The sequence below is a fragment of the Saimiri boliviensis genome, chromosome 8 (assembly GCF_048565385.1).
Source record: "Saimiri boliviensis isolate mSaiBol1 chromosome 8, mSaiBol1.pri, whole genome shotgun sequence".
Classification (NCBI taxonomy): domain Eukaryota; kingdom Metazoa; phylum Chordata; class Mammalia; order Primates; family Cebidae; genus Saimiri; species Saimiri boliviensis.
Window position 1 is genome coordinate 107,976,042 of NC_133456.1, and position 15,872 is coordinate 107,991,913.

The following is a 15,872-nucleotide window of genomic DNA, read 5'->3' on the forward strand; positions in this document are numbered from 1 at the left end:
CCAATGCAATCATCCTTAGTAAGAATCACGCAACTGATAGAATCTAAGAAGCAAAATTATAATTGTAAGGCAAAAATATTTTCTTTGAGAAAACTGGCTGGCTCTTAAAGGCAGTAAAAATCACTGCAGGAACCTCATTAGCCTAAGGCTCGAATCAAGTAAATCATCCAGTCGGTCACTCAGGAATGCCAGCAGTCCCTTGTTCCGTGAGTGTACAGATACAGCACTGAAGCAATGCTATTCCCAGTTCCCTACTGCTCTGGCACTGGCACTGCGCTTGCTGCACTGAAATGCTCTACTCCTAGTGTCTTGGGAGGCACAGCCACAAGATGCCTCCCTCAAACTCTGTCCTTTCTTCATCTCCGCTCTAGGTGCAATGGGCCCTTCTCTTCTTGTTCCCCTGTACCAACTGACAGTCCTTCACTCATCCCTTCCTAAACTCTACTGCGGGGAGCCCTGACACCAGCGCCCTTTCCCTCACCACCGCCTCCCAGAGCCCATTCAGGAGTAAAGACATCGGGGCAAGGGAGGAAAGGCTTCCCCTGCACAAGGTCCGCTACTGCCACAGCTGAAATGGTAGAAATGAGTCCTGGAAGCCTTACTTGAATTTTTCCCCACAGAAACAATCATGAAGAGTGGTTAAATCCCACTGTACCATCGGTACAACTCTTCAGCTATATTACAGAGTAAAGGGGCTTTTAGAACCATCCTGGGAAACTAATCTATACAATGTTGTTTCTATGGGAAAATTAGTTCCAAGCCACAACCAGCCATTTACAAAACTTTGAAATTCAATCTCACCGGTCAAATGAACACTGCCTATATACAGTTCATGCTCCAGACCAACTTTAAAAATGACTAAGAAAACAAAGTTGAGGTCTGTATTTTCTTAGTTTGTTATTCAATGCCTAACAGTAAAGCTGGCAAATACAATAAAAAATAAAACGTTTTTTACTAATTCATCTCACATTTATTCTTAAATCTACTACGTAAAATCCTTCTATCCCAAATGAACATTATATTACGTACATAAACTAGATATACTCAACAATTTCAAAGAACAGCATGGGAATGTACCTTCACATATTCTCTTTGCAACATGAATTTAATAATATCCGTTATTGACTCTTTAATATCCGCAGGAAGATTCTGGAAAAAAAAAAAAAGAATTTTGGAAGCTACTATGTACACTGAAAAAACAGACTACTGCATTTATTCCAAATCTATACTGTAGTTTTTAAGTCAGTTAAAAAAGGTATTTGCCAAGCAACCTCACCCTTTTCCGTAGCTTTCTGAAAAGCGGTCTGAGGTAGGACTCGGTCTGCTTCTGGGTGGCACTGTTCAGTTTACCCTGCACACTGCGTTTCACATAATCTTCTCTGCCATTCAGTTCTTTAGCCCAAACACCAAGAAGAAACTGTTGAAAGGATGGGTCAATTTAGACTACAATGCCACCCAGTGGTTCAGTAAATTTAAAAGCTCTCTAGCACACAAACACAGAATACAATCATCCTTAAAGTAAATGTCTTGATTGATTAAAATGCCACCAAATAATACTGAATAAGCTAGTTCTGCTCATTCATCATGGTAATGCTATGAAGCAGTACCTTTGGCAAGTCACCAACTTCCCTAGTGTACATATTCCTAGCTCAAGATAATGTGCTTCCCCAAAAAAGAACTATCAAGTTTCACAGTTAATTATTTGACAGGAAATAAACTTGTATTTGTATTTCTATTATACATATAAAATTCAACAAGTTACAAGTTCCAAGAAAGCTGTAGAGACCACAATTAAGTTTAAAAACCACTGAAGCACCTGACTAAAGAAGAAGGAAAAAGAGAAACAGAAACCATGACCCAGCATTCTCACCCCACCCATACCCCTAGAAAACCACCTCAGTGCCCCTTGAGTTTAATGGTATAAATGGCACCCTTTCTAGAAGTAGGTAACAGAAAAGGCTGAGGAAGGTGTTTTCCCCTAGAAGCATTGTCTACGCATGTCCTAGAAGAGGCCGCCACTCAAAAGAAGAAATTCTAGTTCATACTAGTTCCTATGCCCTATCTAGATAGTTACATGCCATATCCTCAATATATTCAGAATATTGATGCCATATCCTCAATATATTCAGAATCTTGATGACTAATATGTTGCATCTAAAATGTACATATAAGCAAGAGTATTCCTTGCATACAAATCTTAGTCTGAACACAGTTTGTGAATAAACTGTGTTCAGTTTACTCAGTTAAAATATCTGTGATTTGTTCATATACTACCCAAGACCACTAAACAGAGGAATGGTGAGAAGAAAGTTGGAATCAGCACGTCACGGCAAAAACAGGCAATTCTCTGTAGAACTGAAGAAATGAACACTCTGCAAGGTTCTGGATGTGTTTACCTTTTTCAGTGACAGTGTCTTTCCACCTCCTGCTTTTCCTGACCGTTGTCAACCTCTCATAAAAGCTTCTAGCCCAGGTGTGGTGGCTCACACCTATAATCCCAACTCTTTGGGAGGTGGAGGCAGGCGGACTGCTTGAGGCCAGGAGTTTGAGAACAGCCTGGGCAACACAGTTAGACCCCCGTCTCTACAAAAAACTAAACAATTAGCTGGGCGTAGTGGTAACTGCGCTACTACTCATGAGGTTGATGAGCCCAGCATTTCAAGGTTACAGCCAGCTATGATTACACCAGCCTGGGCAATACAGAAAGACCCTTTCTCTTACCCAAAAAAAAAAAAAAAAAAAAAAAAAATCCAGAACCCTCTTTCACACATCTTCTTTCAGTTATCTTTAAAAAATAAGAAATTCAGCTGGATGCCATGGCTCATGCCTATAATCCCAGAACTTTGGGAGGCCGAGGTAGGCAGATCACTTGTAGTCAGGAGTTCGAGACCAGCCTGGCCCGCAGAGCAAAACCCTGTCTCTACTTAAAAAAAAAAAAAAAGAGTCGGGTGTGGTGCCACACTACTCAGGAGGCTGAGGCAGGAGAATCTCGAGAATCGCTTGAATCCGGGAAACAGAGGTTGCATCAAGCCGGGACTTGATGGAATGCCGCTGCATTCCAGACTGGGTGACAGTGCAACACTCTATAGAAACTCCATCAACGTCTTATTAATTCAGCTGTTGTGATTCTTTTCTATGTGTTTACATTAATAAGCCAGTTTTTAAAAATACACCACAAGAAAAGTAGACCAGGCACAGTGGCTCACACCTATAATACCAGCACTTTGGGAGGCTGAGGCAGGTGGATCACCTGAGGTCAGGAGTTCAAGACCAGCCTGGCCAACATGGTGAAACCCCCGTCTCCACTAAAAATAAAAAAATTAGCCAAGTATGGTGGCGGGCGCCTGTAATCCCGTCTACTCAGGAGGTTGAGGCAGAAGAATCGCTTGAACCTGGGAGGTGGAGGTTGCAATAAGCCTAGATTGCGCCACTGCACTCTAGCCTGGGAGACAAAAGCAAGACACTGTCTCCAAAAAAAAAAAAAAAGAAGCCACAAGAAAAGCAAATATGAGTAAATATGCATTTTCTCTGCTGTATCAAATGCATAGTGGTATCATAAACATCACAACATGTATGTGCAAGAAATGTGTAGAGGTTTTCCTGTTCCAGCCTTTAACCCCTGGTGATCTTAAAAATCTAAGAACAGTTCACAAGGATCCAAAGCATCCTCCTTCCCTAGCCTAAGACACGCACCTTCAGGAATTTGGTGATGATGTCCATGTCTTTATGATCATCGCCTTTCCCTAAGGACTCTCCCAGCGCCTGAAAAAAAAGTAACAACGCTTCTGTCTGTTAGCACAGGGCAACAATTAAACATATATATTACCAACACCAGTCTAAATATGGCTCTTGGTCACATACACTGTTCAATTTTTACTTAAAAACTTGATGGAATTTCTAGGTAAGAAACTAAAAACAAAAACCTGAAACTTGGAGAACATGTTATCTTTTATGAAAAGACAAGAGGGGGTAATCAATGTGAGGTTTCTTCTGGGGGGAACAAAAATGTTCTAAATGTTCTAGATTGTGATTTTAAAAAAACAAATAAATACACAAATAGGAAGAAAAAAGCCCACAAATGTTTACCCATACCAATTATTTTAGTAAAATTTAGGGACCATAGGTAAGTACTGGAGGAGGGAGGGGATTAAAATGACATCTTCCTCAACTGTGATCTCATTCAGAGGGACGGCTACATGTGCAAGAGCCAGAAATTAAAGGAAACAGAAAAATAACACTTCATGTTTTCTTAAGCATTCAGAACTTAAAGTCTTATTTATTTTACATGCTAGATACTTACATGATACAAAATTGCTGGTTAACTAAGATTATACATTAACATTCCACATGCAGAACTGTGGCAGAAATTAGAAAGCAAGATATTGCCAAGTGTTGGCAGGGCTGGAAAAACACAAGACCCTCACACTGCTGGTGTAGACTAGGACAGCCACTTCCAAGAGCGACTTGGCAATACTTAGACAAGCTAAACACGCATATATAAATCCCACAGTCCTGCTCTGTTAGGCCATCGTGGTTACGCATAAGACTGTTCATCACGAAGCTGTCTGTGGCAGGAGGGAGCTGGAAATAATCTAGCTGTCCATCATTACAGAGAACAAAAAATCAAATGCAGTGAACACCAGAACACATGGAATCCTATGTAGCAATTAAAAGCAAAGGATTAAATGTACATACAGCATTAAGGGTGGCTGTTAAAAGCATAGTGCTGCTAAATGAAAAAAAAGAAAAGTAAAAAATAAAAAATTTCACAGCATAACATCATTTTTATAAATAAAAAATACATGCTCACAAAACACTGCAGGTAACAAGAGCCTATTAGAATAGCTCCTGTTGAAGGCAGCAAGTAGCGGAATGTGAGTGGAGGATGAGAAAAAGGGGAGTCAATAAATAAAAACAGGGAGTAAATAAACAAAAGACCCAACAGAAGCAGTGTGCTCTGCACTGAACAATCGGCCTGACTCGGCCATCTGCTCCACAGCAAAGAGGGGTGGTAGGGGCGCACTGAGATTGGAGTAGAGACTACCTCTAACTCTTCAATTGTGGTGTTTTCCTCATGAACTTTCAAATCATTCTGTGTGTCTTCCTCTCCAGGCTCCTGACCACCCACGATTTCATTCAGGTACTGCTGATCAATCTTATCCAAGGCTGCTTTCAAATCATTCCTCAATCCCTAAGAAAGGTTTAAAAAAAAAAAAAAAAAAGGAAGAATATCTGTTATGAAATTTCAGTGATGTTTCACCTCTTTCATTAATAACTGCAATTATTTCCACACCCCACCCCACCCCAAGAAGTTAAGAGCTTAGCAAAAGCAGGTACTCAAATGACATCCATTTATCACACAACTATCATTACTGTCCTTTTAAAGTTAATTCTTATGGACATATTTAAATTAAAACAATGCATGAACAATGGCCAGTCTGCTGGTCAGAAAAATAAAACACACCTGAGTGACTAATCCAAACAAGAATCCTCATAAATGCTGTAATTTTCTAGTGAGGCTTAGTGAAAGTGACAGGTATCCATTGGAGTCCCCAATCCTTTTGCCCAGCTCATTTACAACGTCTAACCTCAACTACTGTGAACTCCCAAAACATTCAGAAATGTCAATGGAATAAAATTGGTTGCCTCACCTACAGCCTAGATTCTCAACTATGTTTCTACCCAATCAGCAAATTCTGCATTTTATGCACATATGGTTCATGACCATTTAATAAAAAATGGAAGCCTCAGTTTCCTAAAAATGAATGAGAATCAGCTGCAAGGTTTAACGGCCAAGGAACCATGGCCGTGAGGTAGCTTTAGGGTAATGGTTGAGAGCAAAGGCTATCTGGGTTCAAATCCTGCCACGTACTATTAAACAGCTCTTCCACCACTTGCCTAACCCCTGTATGCCTCAGTTGCCTCACCTACAAAATAGGAAAAACGGCACCATCTACTATGTAGGGCTGTCATGAGGATGCCATTTTTTATTTCAGTGAACAGTTACTATGGGATGGGACTGTTCCAGAACCTTGCAAACATCACGTCAAGTAAGTAAGCTAAGAAATGGACAATGCACTTTGAACAGTTGCTGGAGCACGGTGCACATTTAACCAATGTTAACTCCTAACGTTCTTACATGAGAAGCATCTGATCATTGTCTACTGTCCTTTCATAAACATAGAAGAGAAACATTCAACTCAAAACACTTTTAATTTCCCAAATGCTGACTGACCACCTGCTGCGTATAAAGTATGATGCCAGGCATTCCCAGAGGCCATCTCATTGAATTCTCACCACCTCCCGGTTGGCCAGATATCACTGTCTCTGTTTTACCAATGAGGATTCTAAGGCTCAAATAGATTTTAAAAACTTGCCAACAGTCACACAATTGATGATGATAATCCAGGAATGCAATCTAGACCTCGTGCTCCTGTGCTCTGTCCTCAAAATCTCTAGACGCACGTCACTAGCCTTGGCATACAAAACTAAAACAGCCTTTGCTCACCAGGAAGAGCTAAGTATGCATATAACTCTAATAACGGTGAAATACATTAAGGACACTAACAAAGTTTTATCATAGGTTCGTGGAAAAGGAAGCAATTAATTCTGACTTGGATCAAAAATCAATCCAGAGAAAATACGTGGTCATCGAATTGCATGTAAAAGTACAAAAACAAGATTTCAACCACAGCATACAAGAGAGAAACACAGCAGGCAAAGGAAAAATGATAATCACAGACAAAGAGGACTGAAGGCAACTGCCAGCGTTGTGCGGCTGGAATGGCAACGCTGGGAGGTGAGGCAGGAACGTGGGTTGAGAAAGCAGTGAGACAGCCCACGCTAGCAGACAGACAGCACTGAGGGGGAGGGGCCTGGAAAGCCCCAGCGGTTCCCGCCATTCCAACTGAGATACCAGGAAAGAGGACCAGTCCAGGGCAGCCTCAGATGACTTCAGCCACAGCCTTCATCTGACTGCAATCACAAGGAAGACCCCGAGCAAGACACTGCTCAATCCAGCCCAATCAAACCACACAGCTGGTTATTAAGACAATAACAAATTATCTTAAGCTACCAGGTTTCAGGGTGGCTTGTCACCAAAAACAGATGTTATAATAATAATTTATAACAAATAAACACTAGTCAGTTTTGGGGTGGTCTATTACATAGTCATAGATACCACACCTGTCTCTCAATAATTGAGAGAGCATGTAATCCCAGCACTTTGGGAGGCCGAGGCGGGTGGATCACGAGGTCGAGAGATCGAGACCATCCTGGTCAACATGGTGAAACCCCGTCTCTACTAAAAGTGCAAAAAATTAGCTGGGCATGGTGGCACGTGCCTGTAATCCCAGCTACTCAGGAGGCTGAGGCAGGAGAATTGCCTGAGTCCAGGAGGCGGAGGTTGCGGTGAGTCAAGATCGCGCCATTGCACTCCAGCCTGGGTAACAAGGGCGAAACTCAGTCTCAAAAAAAAAAAATAATAATAATAATAATAATAATAATAATAATTGAGAGAGCAAATAGATACAAAGTTAATAAGGCCACAGAAGATCTGAACAACACTATCATCACTGATGTGTAGGACTGTACCCTGAAAGCAAAACAATACTTTTTTCAAGAGCCCATGGAATATACCATATGCTAAGCCATGAAACAAGATGAGAGCCTTAAATGTAAAAGCAAAACTATAATATTAAGCTTCCAGAAGAAAATAAAGACTATCTCTTTGAAACCTTGGGATAGGCAAAGATTTCTTAAGCAGGACACAAAAAGCAATGACCATAAAAGAAAAAGCCAATAAACAAGACCATAAAAATATAAAACTTCTGGGCTGGCCAGTTTGGGAGGATCACTTGAGTCCACGAGTTCAAGATAAGCCTGGCAACATAAGGAGACCCCATCTCCATAAAAATTAAATCAGCTGGGCATAGTGGTGCATACCTGTGGTCTCAGCTACCTGGAAGGCTGAGGTTGGAGATAACTTAAGCCCAGGAGTTTGAGGCTGGAAATGAGCCATGATCATGCCACTGAACTCCAGCCTGGGTGAGAGTAAGACCCTGTCTCAAAAAGTGTGTGCGCGCGCACACACACACACATTCTATTCACCAAAAGATTCAATTAAGAGAAGAGGTAAGCCATAAACTACAAGAAAAAAGCCACAAAACATTTCCATATACAGATACATAGAACTTCTATCCAGAATATATAAAGAATTCCTATAATCCATCAACAAAAAGAAAAGTTAATCTTTAAAGTGAACAAAAGGCACTTGTAATTCCAGCTACTCCAGAGACTGAGGTTGGGAGGGCTGCTTAAGCCCAGGAGGCTGAGGCTGCAGTGAGCCATGGCTATGCCACGGCATTCTTGTGTAGGTGACCATGTCTCAAAAATAAATTAATAATGAAAGAAAGACTTTAATAGGCACTGCATAAACTGCACTTCATAAAAATATAAGACAAGTCTATGGAAAGATGCTCCTCCTCTTTAGTCATCAGGCAGTGTGGTTAAAGCCACAGTGTGCTGCTACCAGACACAAGAGAAGGGTTACAATTTTAAAAACAATACCACATGCTGAGGTTTGGAAATGAGTGGCATTTCTTAGGAACTTAAGCCAACATCTACTCTTACTCTCCACCACCAATTCTACTTCTAGGTATTTCCCACAAGATATAACATATTTACCCAAGAAAAATAACATCGTTCCAAAAAAAGATCTGCGTAAGAATGGTCATAGCAGTTTGATTCCCTATAGCCCAAAGCTGGAAACAAATTTTTATATACTCATATAACTGAGTATAACTGAAAAAAGAAGAGGAAACTAGTGATATCTGCAATAACACAGACAAACCTAAAAACGGTTATGCTGAGCAAAAGAAGCCAGACCCCCAATCTATGAGTCTATCTGCATGAAATATCACAGCAAGCAAAATTAATCTATGAAGATAAAATTCAAATGGTGGCTGCCCAGGAGTGGAAGAGGAGGGATATGGGGATTGGCTGAGAAGGGTACTGGGGAAATTTCCTTTTTTCTCAACTCTGAAGTTCAGGGGTGCATGTGCAGGATGTGCAGGTTTGTTACATAGGTGAACGTGTGCCATGCTGGTTTACTGCACAGTCATCCCATCACCCAGGTATTAAGCCCAACATCTATTGGCTCTTCTTCCTGATGCTCTCGGGGGTATTTCTTCTATCCAGAATAGACAGAAGAAACATTCTGGTGACAAAAATGTTCTATTTCTTTATAAGAACATGCTTGTTACATGCTTGTATGTATTTGTCAAAATGCACTAAACATTATACTTAAGACATGTGTTTTTCAAAAAATTAATGGAAATTTCCATTCAGGAGCAGTAGTCTGCCCACTTCCTTCTTCCACTGCTGCCTACGGTAATGCACTTAGTCAAACTCTACCCTAGGGTACGCAGTACAGTGGCGTTTTTCCAGTTTTGGTCTGTCCTCCAACCTTGTTAACTTCTGGTGTGAGGATCTCTATTTTTCTTAAACGTTGAAAAGCATCATAATCGGTTTCTCCAAATAGTCTGATTGGTTCTCCTCTTTCTCTCAACCTTCTGATGACCTATAAAGTGAAACAAATACTCAGTAAATTATTTACCTTTTGACAGAGGAAAAAACTACACATCTCAAAACAATTTGTATATTGTACCTTAAAAGCAAAGCCTAGGTTTAATAAAGCTAATTAAACACGTTTCTGTGTAAAGTATAAAATCCTTCAAATATTTTAAATCATTTCACAAAGCTGTTTCCGAATCAAAGAGAAAATCAAGTTCTTTAGTTAACAATCTATTTTGACTCAAAAGTCAGTTATTAATTTTATTACCAAATAGCTCCCAGAAAGTGGTCTATGAATCTACAATTCAAATCTAAGGAAAGATCCTAATATAAACCACCTCTTTTATTGTAAGATTAAAAAAAGTTCTTTTTCATAAGAAAAAGGGCATGTTTTTGGCCCTCATTTTACATACTTATAACTGTTCTGTCTGCATTAAGAAACACTGGAAAAACCATAGTAATTGCTTATGTCAGCATGTTTTTGGTGACCAAACACTTGTTTTGAAATGTAGATGCAAAAAGGAAGCTGTTCACTCTTTAATTTTCCATGAAAAGATATACTGTGTTATCATTACACCTTAGGTAACCATAAAGTTTTGGTCGTTTAGCTGACTGCTTCAGTAGGACCAATCTGTGCAGCGGGGCACATAGGAAAAACACTAAAATGGGAGGAAATAACAGCATTTATAAAGAGAAGGAAAACAAAATCTGAAGCCAGCTGATAATGCAGTTACCATGATGGAGAGTCAGCACTGTGATACCACCATCAAACCAAAAACTCCTCCCTCAGAAGAAAAGGAGTTATAATCTGCATATGCACAGCTTTTGAGATGCTGATAATCTATTTCCAAACTTGGGTGATGGTTATATGAATATTTATTTTGTAATTATTATTTTTTTTTTTTTGAGACAGAATCTCGCTCCCTCGCCAGGCGCCAGACTGGAGTGCAGTGGCACAATCTCATCTCACTGCCACCTCCGCCTCCTGGGTTCAAGCAATTCTCCTGCCTCAGCCTCCTGAGTAGCTGGGATTACAGGCGCGTGCCACCATGCCCAGCTAATTTTTGTATTTTTAGTTAAGACGGGGTTTCACCATGTTGGCCAGGATGGTCTTGATCTCCTGACCTTGTGATCCGCCCGCCTCGGCCTCCCAAAGTGCTGGGATTACAGGCGTGAGCCACCCCACCTGGCCATAATTATTCATAATTATTCACGTGTGTAACATATTGCCATAATGTTTCATTCACTTTATATACATGCTATATTTCATTTTTAAAAGGAAGAACCAGAAAACTTAATTAACAAAATAAAGACTAGTCTAAATTTTTTTAAAAAACAAAAATAAGGAACACCAAGAGCTTTACTCTGGAGCAGAAATAGCATCACACCTAGAATCCACTGTGAGGGTTCCCACTGGATTAACAGAAGTTTGAGATTAAAATAGAAATTTAAGAGGTCATCTTGTGCTATCTCCAATCAATGTAGAAACGACCTCACAAACACCCTTGTCAGGTCCCAGTCTGACAAATGACAGGAATCATATTTCTTCATGAAACACCCCATCCCACTGTTTGGACAGATGTGTTTTGCTTCTCAAAACTGAAATCTACCTCCCTCAAACTTCTACCCATTTATCCTAGTTCCACTTTATGAAACCACAGAGAATATTCCAATTCTCCAAAATCAGAGCTACTTTCAATGCATTTTTTAAGGTATCTCTAATAATTCTCTGCAGCCTCAGTATTCTAAATTCCTTCACCTAATCTTCAAGTGATTCATAGGATTCTAGAGTCAGTCATCATTCCTCTGAAAGCTGCCTTTTGTGCAATGTCCATCATAAAAATGTGGTCATGTAGAACTAAAAAATAATACTGCCAACATGTCACCCTGTGAGAAGTACAGAATCCACAAGCCTTTGATCTAGACGCTGTATCTCTATGAATTACATGCAGCCCTATCCACAATTACAGAGGTGTAACAGAGTAAGACTACTGAGGACTCACAAAAATGAAAGATGACCCTAAGCCAGTCAATCAAAGGCAAAAAGAACCTAAAGAGAAACAAAAAGAGAATGTTAGCTAGTTACCACTGTAGAACACTGCTTAAGATTGGGTGCTATAACTTAGGCCAAGTTGTGAGGCGTGCTTATTATTTTCCAGAGGTCAGTTTAAATAATTAACTCTCATCTATCTGGAATTATGTAACAGTGGTTCTGCAAGGTAATAAACTACCTGACTTCAAAATTTCTTTTAGTACAAGAATTCTACTATTCTAATGTTTTTAAATAAAAAAGCTGAAATATACCACTCCTCCCCCACGCCCCCACCAAAAAAATGACACAGACTAAAGGAACATCAGAGAAAGAACTTAAGCCTCTGACTCCTCTTTTACTATTTCAATAGAAGCTCCCTCAATGAAGGCAGGAACATCTTCCCCATATCATGTCTAGTACTTAATTGATGTACCACTATTAATCAGTAACAACGATTTACTAAGGATGAATCTCACAAAAAGAACAACTTCTTAAAAGTACTTTGTCTTTTAACCCAAACTGTTCAATGTTTAAAGACAAAGTAAATTCTAGGCCAGGTGCAGCAGCTCATGTCTGTAATCCCGGCACTTTGAGAGGCTGAGGCGGAGTTCAAGACCAGCCTGGCCAACATGGCAAAACCCCATTTCTACTAAAAAATTAGCCAGGCATGGTGGCGCATACCTATAATTCCAGCTATTCGGGAGGCTTAGGCATGAGAATCTCTTGAACCCAGGAGGTGGAGGATGCAGTAAGCCGAGATCATGCAACAGCACTCCAGCCTGGGTGACAGTGCAAGACTTTGTCTCAAAAAATCAAAAAGTAACAGATTTCTAAAACATTTAAGTGACAGGAAATTTTAGGTATTTTTCTGACTATGAAGTTAATCCATGTCCAGTTGAGATACAAAATTAAAATATAAAGAAAATAGTATTTTCGGGGGCCGGGCGCGGTGGCTCAATCCTGTAATCCCAGCACTTTGGGAGGCCGAGGCGGGTGGATCACGAGGTCAAGAGATCGAGACCATCCTGGTCAACATGGTGAAACCCCGTCTCTACTAAAAATACAAAAAATTAGCTGGGCATGGTGGCACGTGCCTGTAATCCCAGCTACTCGGGAGGCTGAGGCAGGAGAATTGCCTGAACCCAGGAGGCGGAGGTTGCGGTCAGCCGAGATCGCGCCATTGCACTCCAGCCTGGGTAACAAGAGCGAAACTCCGTCTCAAAAAAAAGTAATAATAATAATATTTTCTATACATAATGAGTTCATAAAGGTAGTGAAAATAATACACATTTTTTTTTAACTCTTAGGAATGGAGGTAATCTTTTTAAGCATGATGCCCAAGACAAAAAACATAATGTAAAAGATTGATGTCATCACATAAAAATTTAAAACTTCTGGATGACAAAACACGAATACACTGACATAAATATATAGTATGTATATCTGATACATATACACTTATGAACACAGGTTAACACCCTTAACATATAAACATATTAATTTACAAATAAAGACAAATTTCACAAAATAAAAACAGCAATTCCACAAAAAAGGACACATTAATGACCACTGAACACATGAAAACATGTTCAATTCTAATAATCACTAACAAAGTTTCAAGTTAACACAAGATACCTATTTTACCCATCAGTTTGGCAAAAATTTAAAATAATATTGCTTTCGGACTGGCAAAGGCTAAAACATTTGAAAATAGTTGACTGAAATGCTAGGAAAATGGTCTTACAAACTTCGAGATGGAACGTAAATTGGCACAGCTTCTTCGAAGGACAATTTGACATACCATAGACACACTCTGACTAGAAATTCGTTTCCTAGGAAATTATCCTACTGATAAACTCATACAAATATCAAGAATACGTATAAGGAGGTTCTCCTTAGCACTGTATGTAATGGCAAATAATTAATCTAAATCTCCATCAGTAAAGGACTAATTTTAATAAATAACAAACCTACTACTAAAAACAATACCTGAATGTGTTGAGTAGCTCACTATTAAGTACTGTTTTCTTCATGTATTACCTCATTTTATGATGAAAGTCTCCTGAGGTAGACCCAATTATCATCCTCATTCAGACATAAGGAAATGGAGAAGCAAACCAGGTAACCTGCCTAAATCACATGGACTGTGAAAAACGTTCACACGCACCCCTCCAACACAAAATGGCCTTCAAAATCTATTTTCAGTGAAAAGACTAAGGCACAAATGCATATAAATAATCTCGTTTGTATGAAAGGGGAAAACAGTACACACATACACACTGATGCTTGTACTGAGCAGGAGAAGGACTGAGAGGAGACCGGGGGGCAGAGTGAGGGGAAGTGGGGGGATGGAAGACAGAAAAGAGAGAAGAAAGTTTTGCTTTACAGCCTTCTGTACTCATTTCATTTCTTTGTATCACATGAATTTTTTTTTTTTTTTTTTTTTTTTCCCGAGACGGAGTTTCGCTCTTGTTACCCAGGCTGGAGTGCAATGGCGCGATCTCGGCTCACCGCAGCCTCCGCCTCCTGGGTTCGGGCAGTTCTCCTGCCTCAGCCTCCTAAGTAGCTGGGATTACAGGCACACGCCACCACGCCCAGCTGATTTTTTGTATTTTTAGTAGAGACGGGGTTTCACCATGTTGACCAGGATGGTCTCGAACTCTCGACCTCGTGATCCACCCGCCTCGGCCTCCCAAAGTGCTGGGATTACAGGCTTGAGCCACCGCGCCCGGCCACATGAATATTTTTAAATTTTTTTTTTTTAAGTAATAATAGTTGATACTGATGAAGGTATAGACAAACACTATAAACACGACAGCTAAGAGTATAAAGTGACACACGTCTAACACCTAAGACCTGTCTGGTAATATGTAGCAAAGTCTTAGAAATATACATCGTGTTTGCCCTAAATATCACGCTTCTAGAAATGTTTCCAAAGGAAATAATTACACATTATGTATGCAATGATGTCTATATAAGGATGTTCATCTTAGTATTATTTATAATAAGGATATGCTGAAGCAATCTAAACTATCATTAATAAATTATTTTTAAAATATCATGGTGCGGCCAGGCACGGGGTGGCTCACACCTGTCATCTCAGCACTTTGGGAGGCCAAGGCAGGCGGATCATTTGAGGTCAGGAGTTTGAGACCAGCCTAGCCAACATGATGAAAACCCATCTCTACTAAAAATAAAAAAAAATTTAGCCGGGTGTGATGGGCACCTGTAATCCCAACTACTCAGGAGGGTGAGGCAGGGGAATCCTCTGAACCTGAAGGCGGAGGCTGCAGTGAACCAAGATCGCACCACCACATTCCAGGCAACACAGTGAGACTCAGTCTCAAAAATAAATATATAAATATTATGGTGCAAACAAGCAATGGAAAATTATATACTCATTCAAAATTATGCAGATCTCCATATTTTAATCTGGAAAGATGTACAATTTATTAAATAAGGGAAAGGGAAGTATGTTACAAAACAATATAATAATTAAAATAATTTAACCATAAACAAGTAGCATAAATGCATTTAGTTATACTTATTTTTGAATATTCTTTTTTTTTAAAGTTTAGAAGGGTAGGCTCTAAAAAAACAGTAAGATAATAATATTAAGAAGCAGTGAGTAATTTGGAACTTCAAGAAGAAAATCAGCCACACAGTATTTTTAGGTCAGTCACTTTATACAAGAAATAATGACATTTAACTTATTGGAAAAGCTGGAGATAAATGTAAACACTGTGGAGATCTTCCTTTTTTTTTTTTTTTGAGACGGAGTTTCGCTCGTTACCCAGGCTGGAGTGCAATGGCGCGATCTCGGCTCACCGCAACCTCCGCCTCCTGGGTTCAGGCAATTATCCTGCCTCAGCCTCCTGAGTAGCTGGGATTACAGGCATGCGCCACCATGCCCAGCTAAGAGATCTTACTTTTTATCATGAAACAACCACAGTTAAACTTACCTCTTGCCTAGAAAGCGTCATGGGTAATTTTTCCTCCGCCAGTTCAAGTTCTAACACCGGGTTCGATGAAGTTAATGGTTTCTGGTCCTCCTCTTGAGGCTGTATCTATATTAATTGCCAAAAGAAATGAAATTCAGCTTTAAAAATATAGTTAATATTTACCATTCTATTACCTTAGCTATTCATGGAAATTAAACATGTTTTCAACACTGAAGGTTTTCTAATGTTCCTCTGAGGAAAGAGCTCATAATACATGTGCATGCTTATAAGAGAGAGTCAAACATATTCACGTCAGGGGTATCACA

At 39.8% G+C, this 15,872-nt stretch overlaps 1 protein-coding gene across 2 annotated transcripts in view; it reads right to left on the reverse strand.

Moving 5' to 3' along the window:
• Positions 1-15,872, reverse strand: part of PRPF18 (pre-mRNA processing factor 18) — a 40,268-nt gene that overhangs the window by 16,193 nt on the left and 8,203 nt on the right. For both annotated transcript variants that reach the window (XM_010341179.3, XM_003930622.4), the window contains 6 exons: positions 15,568-15,672; positions 9,467-9,580; positions 5,045-5,191; positions 3,694-3,762; positions 1,277-1,417; positions 1,078-1,149 (listed from right to left, as the gene is read on the reverse strand). In XM_010341179.3, the coding sequence (XP_010339481.1) occupies positions 1,078-1,149; positions 1,277-1,417; positions 3,694-3,762; positions 5,045-5,191; positions 9,467-9,580; positions 15,568-15,672 (648 nt within the window). The remainder of the gene's footprint in view (positions 1-1,077; positions 1,150-1,276; positions 1,418-3,693; positions 3,763-5,044; positions 5,192-9,466; positions 9,581-15,567; positions 15,673-15,872) is intronic.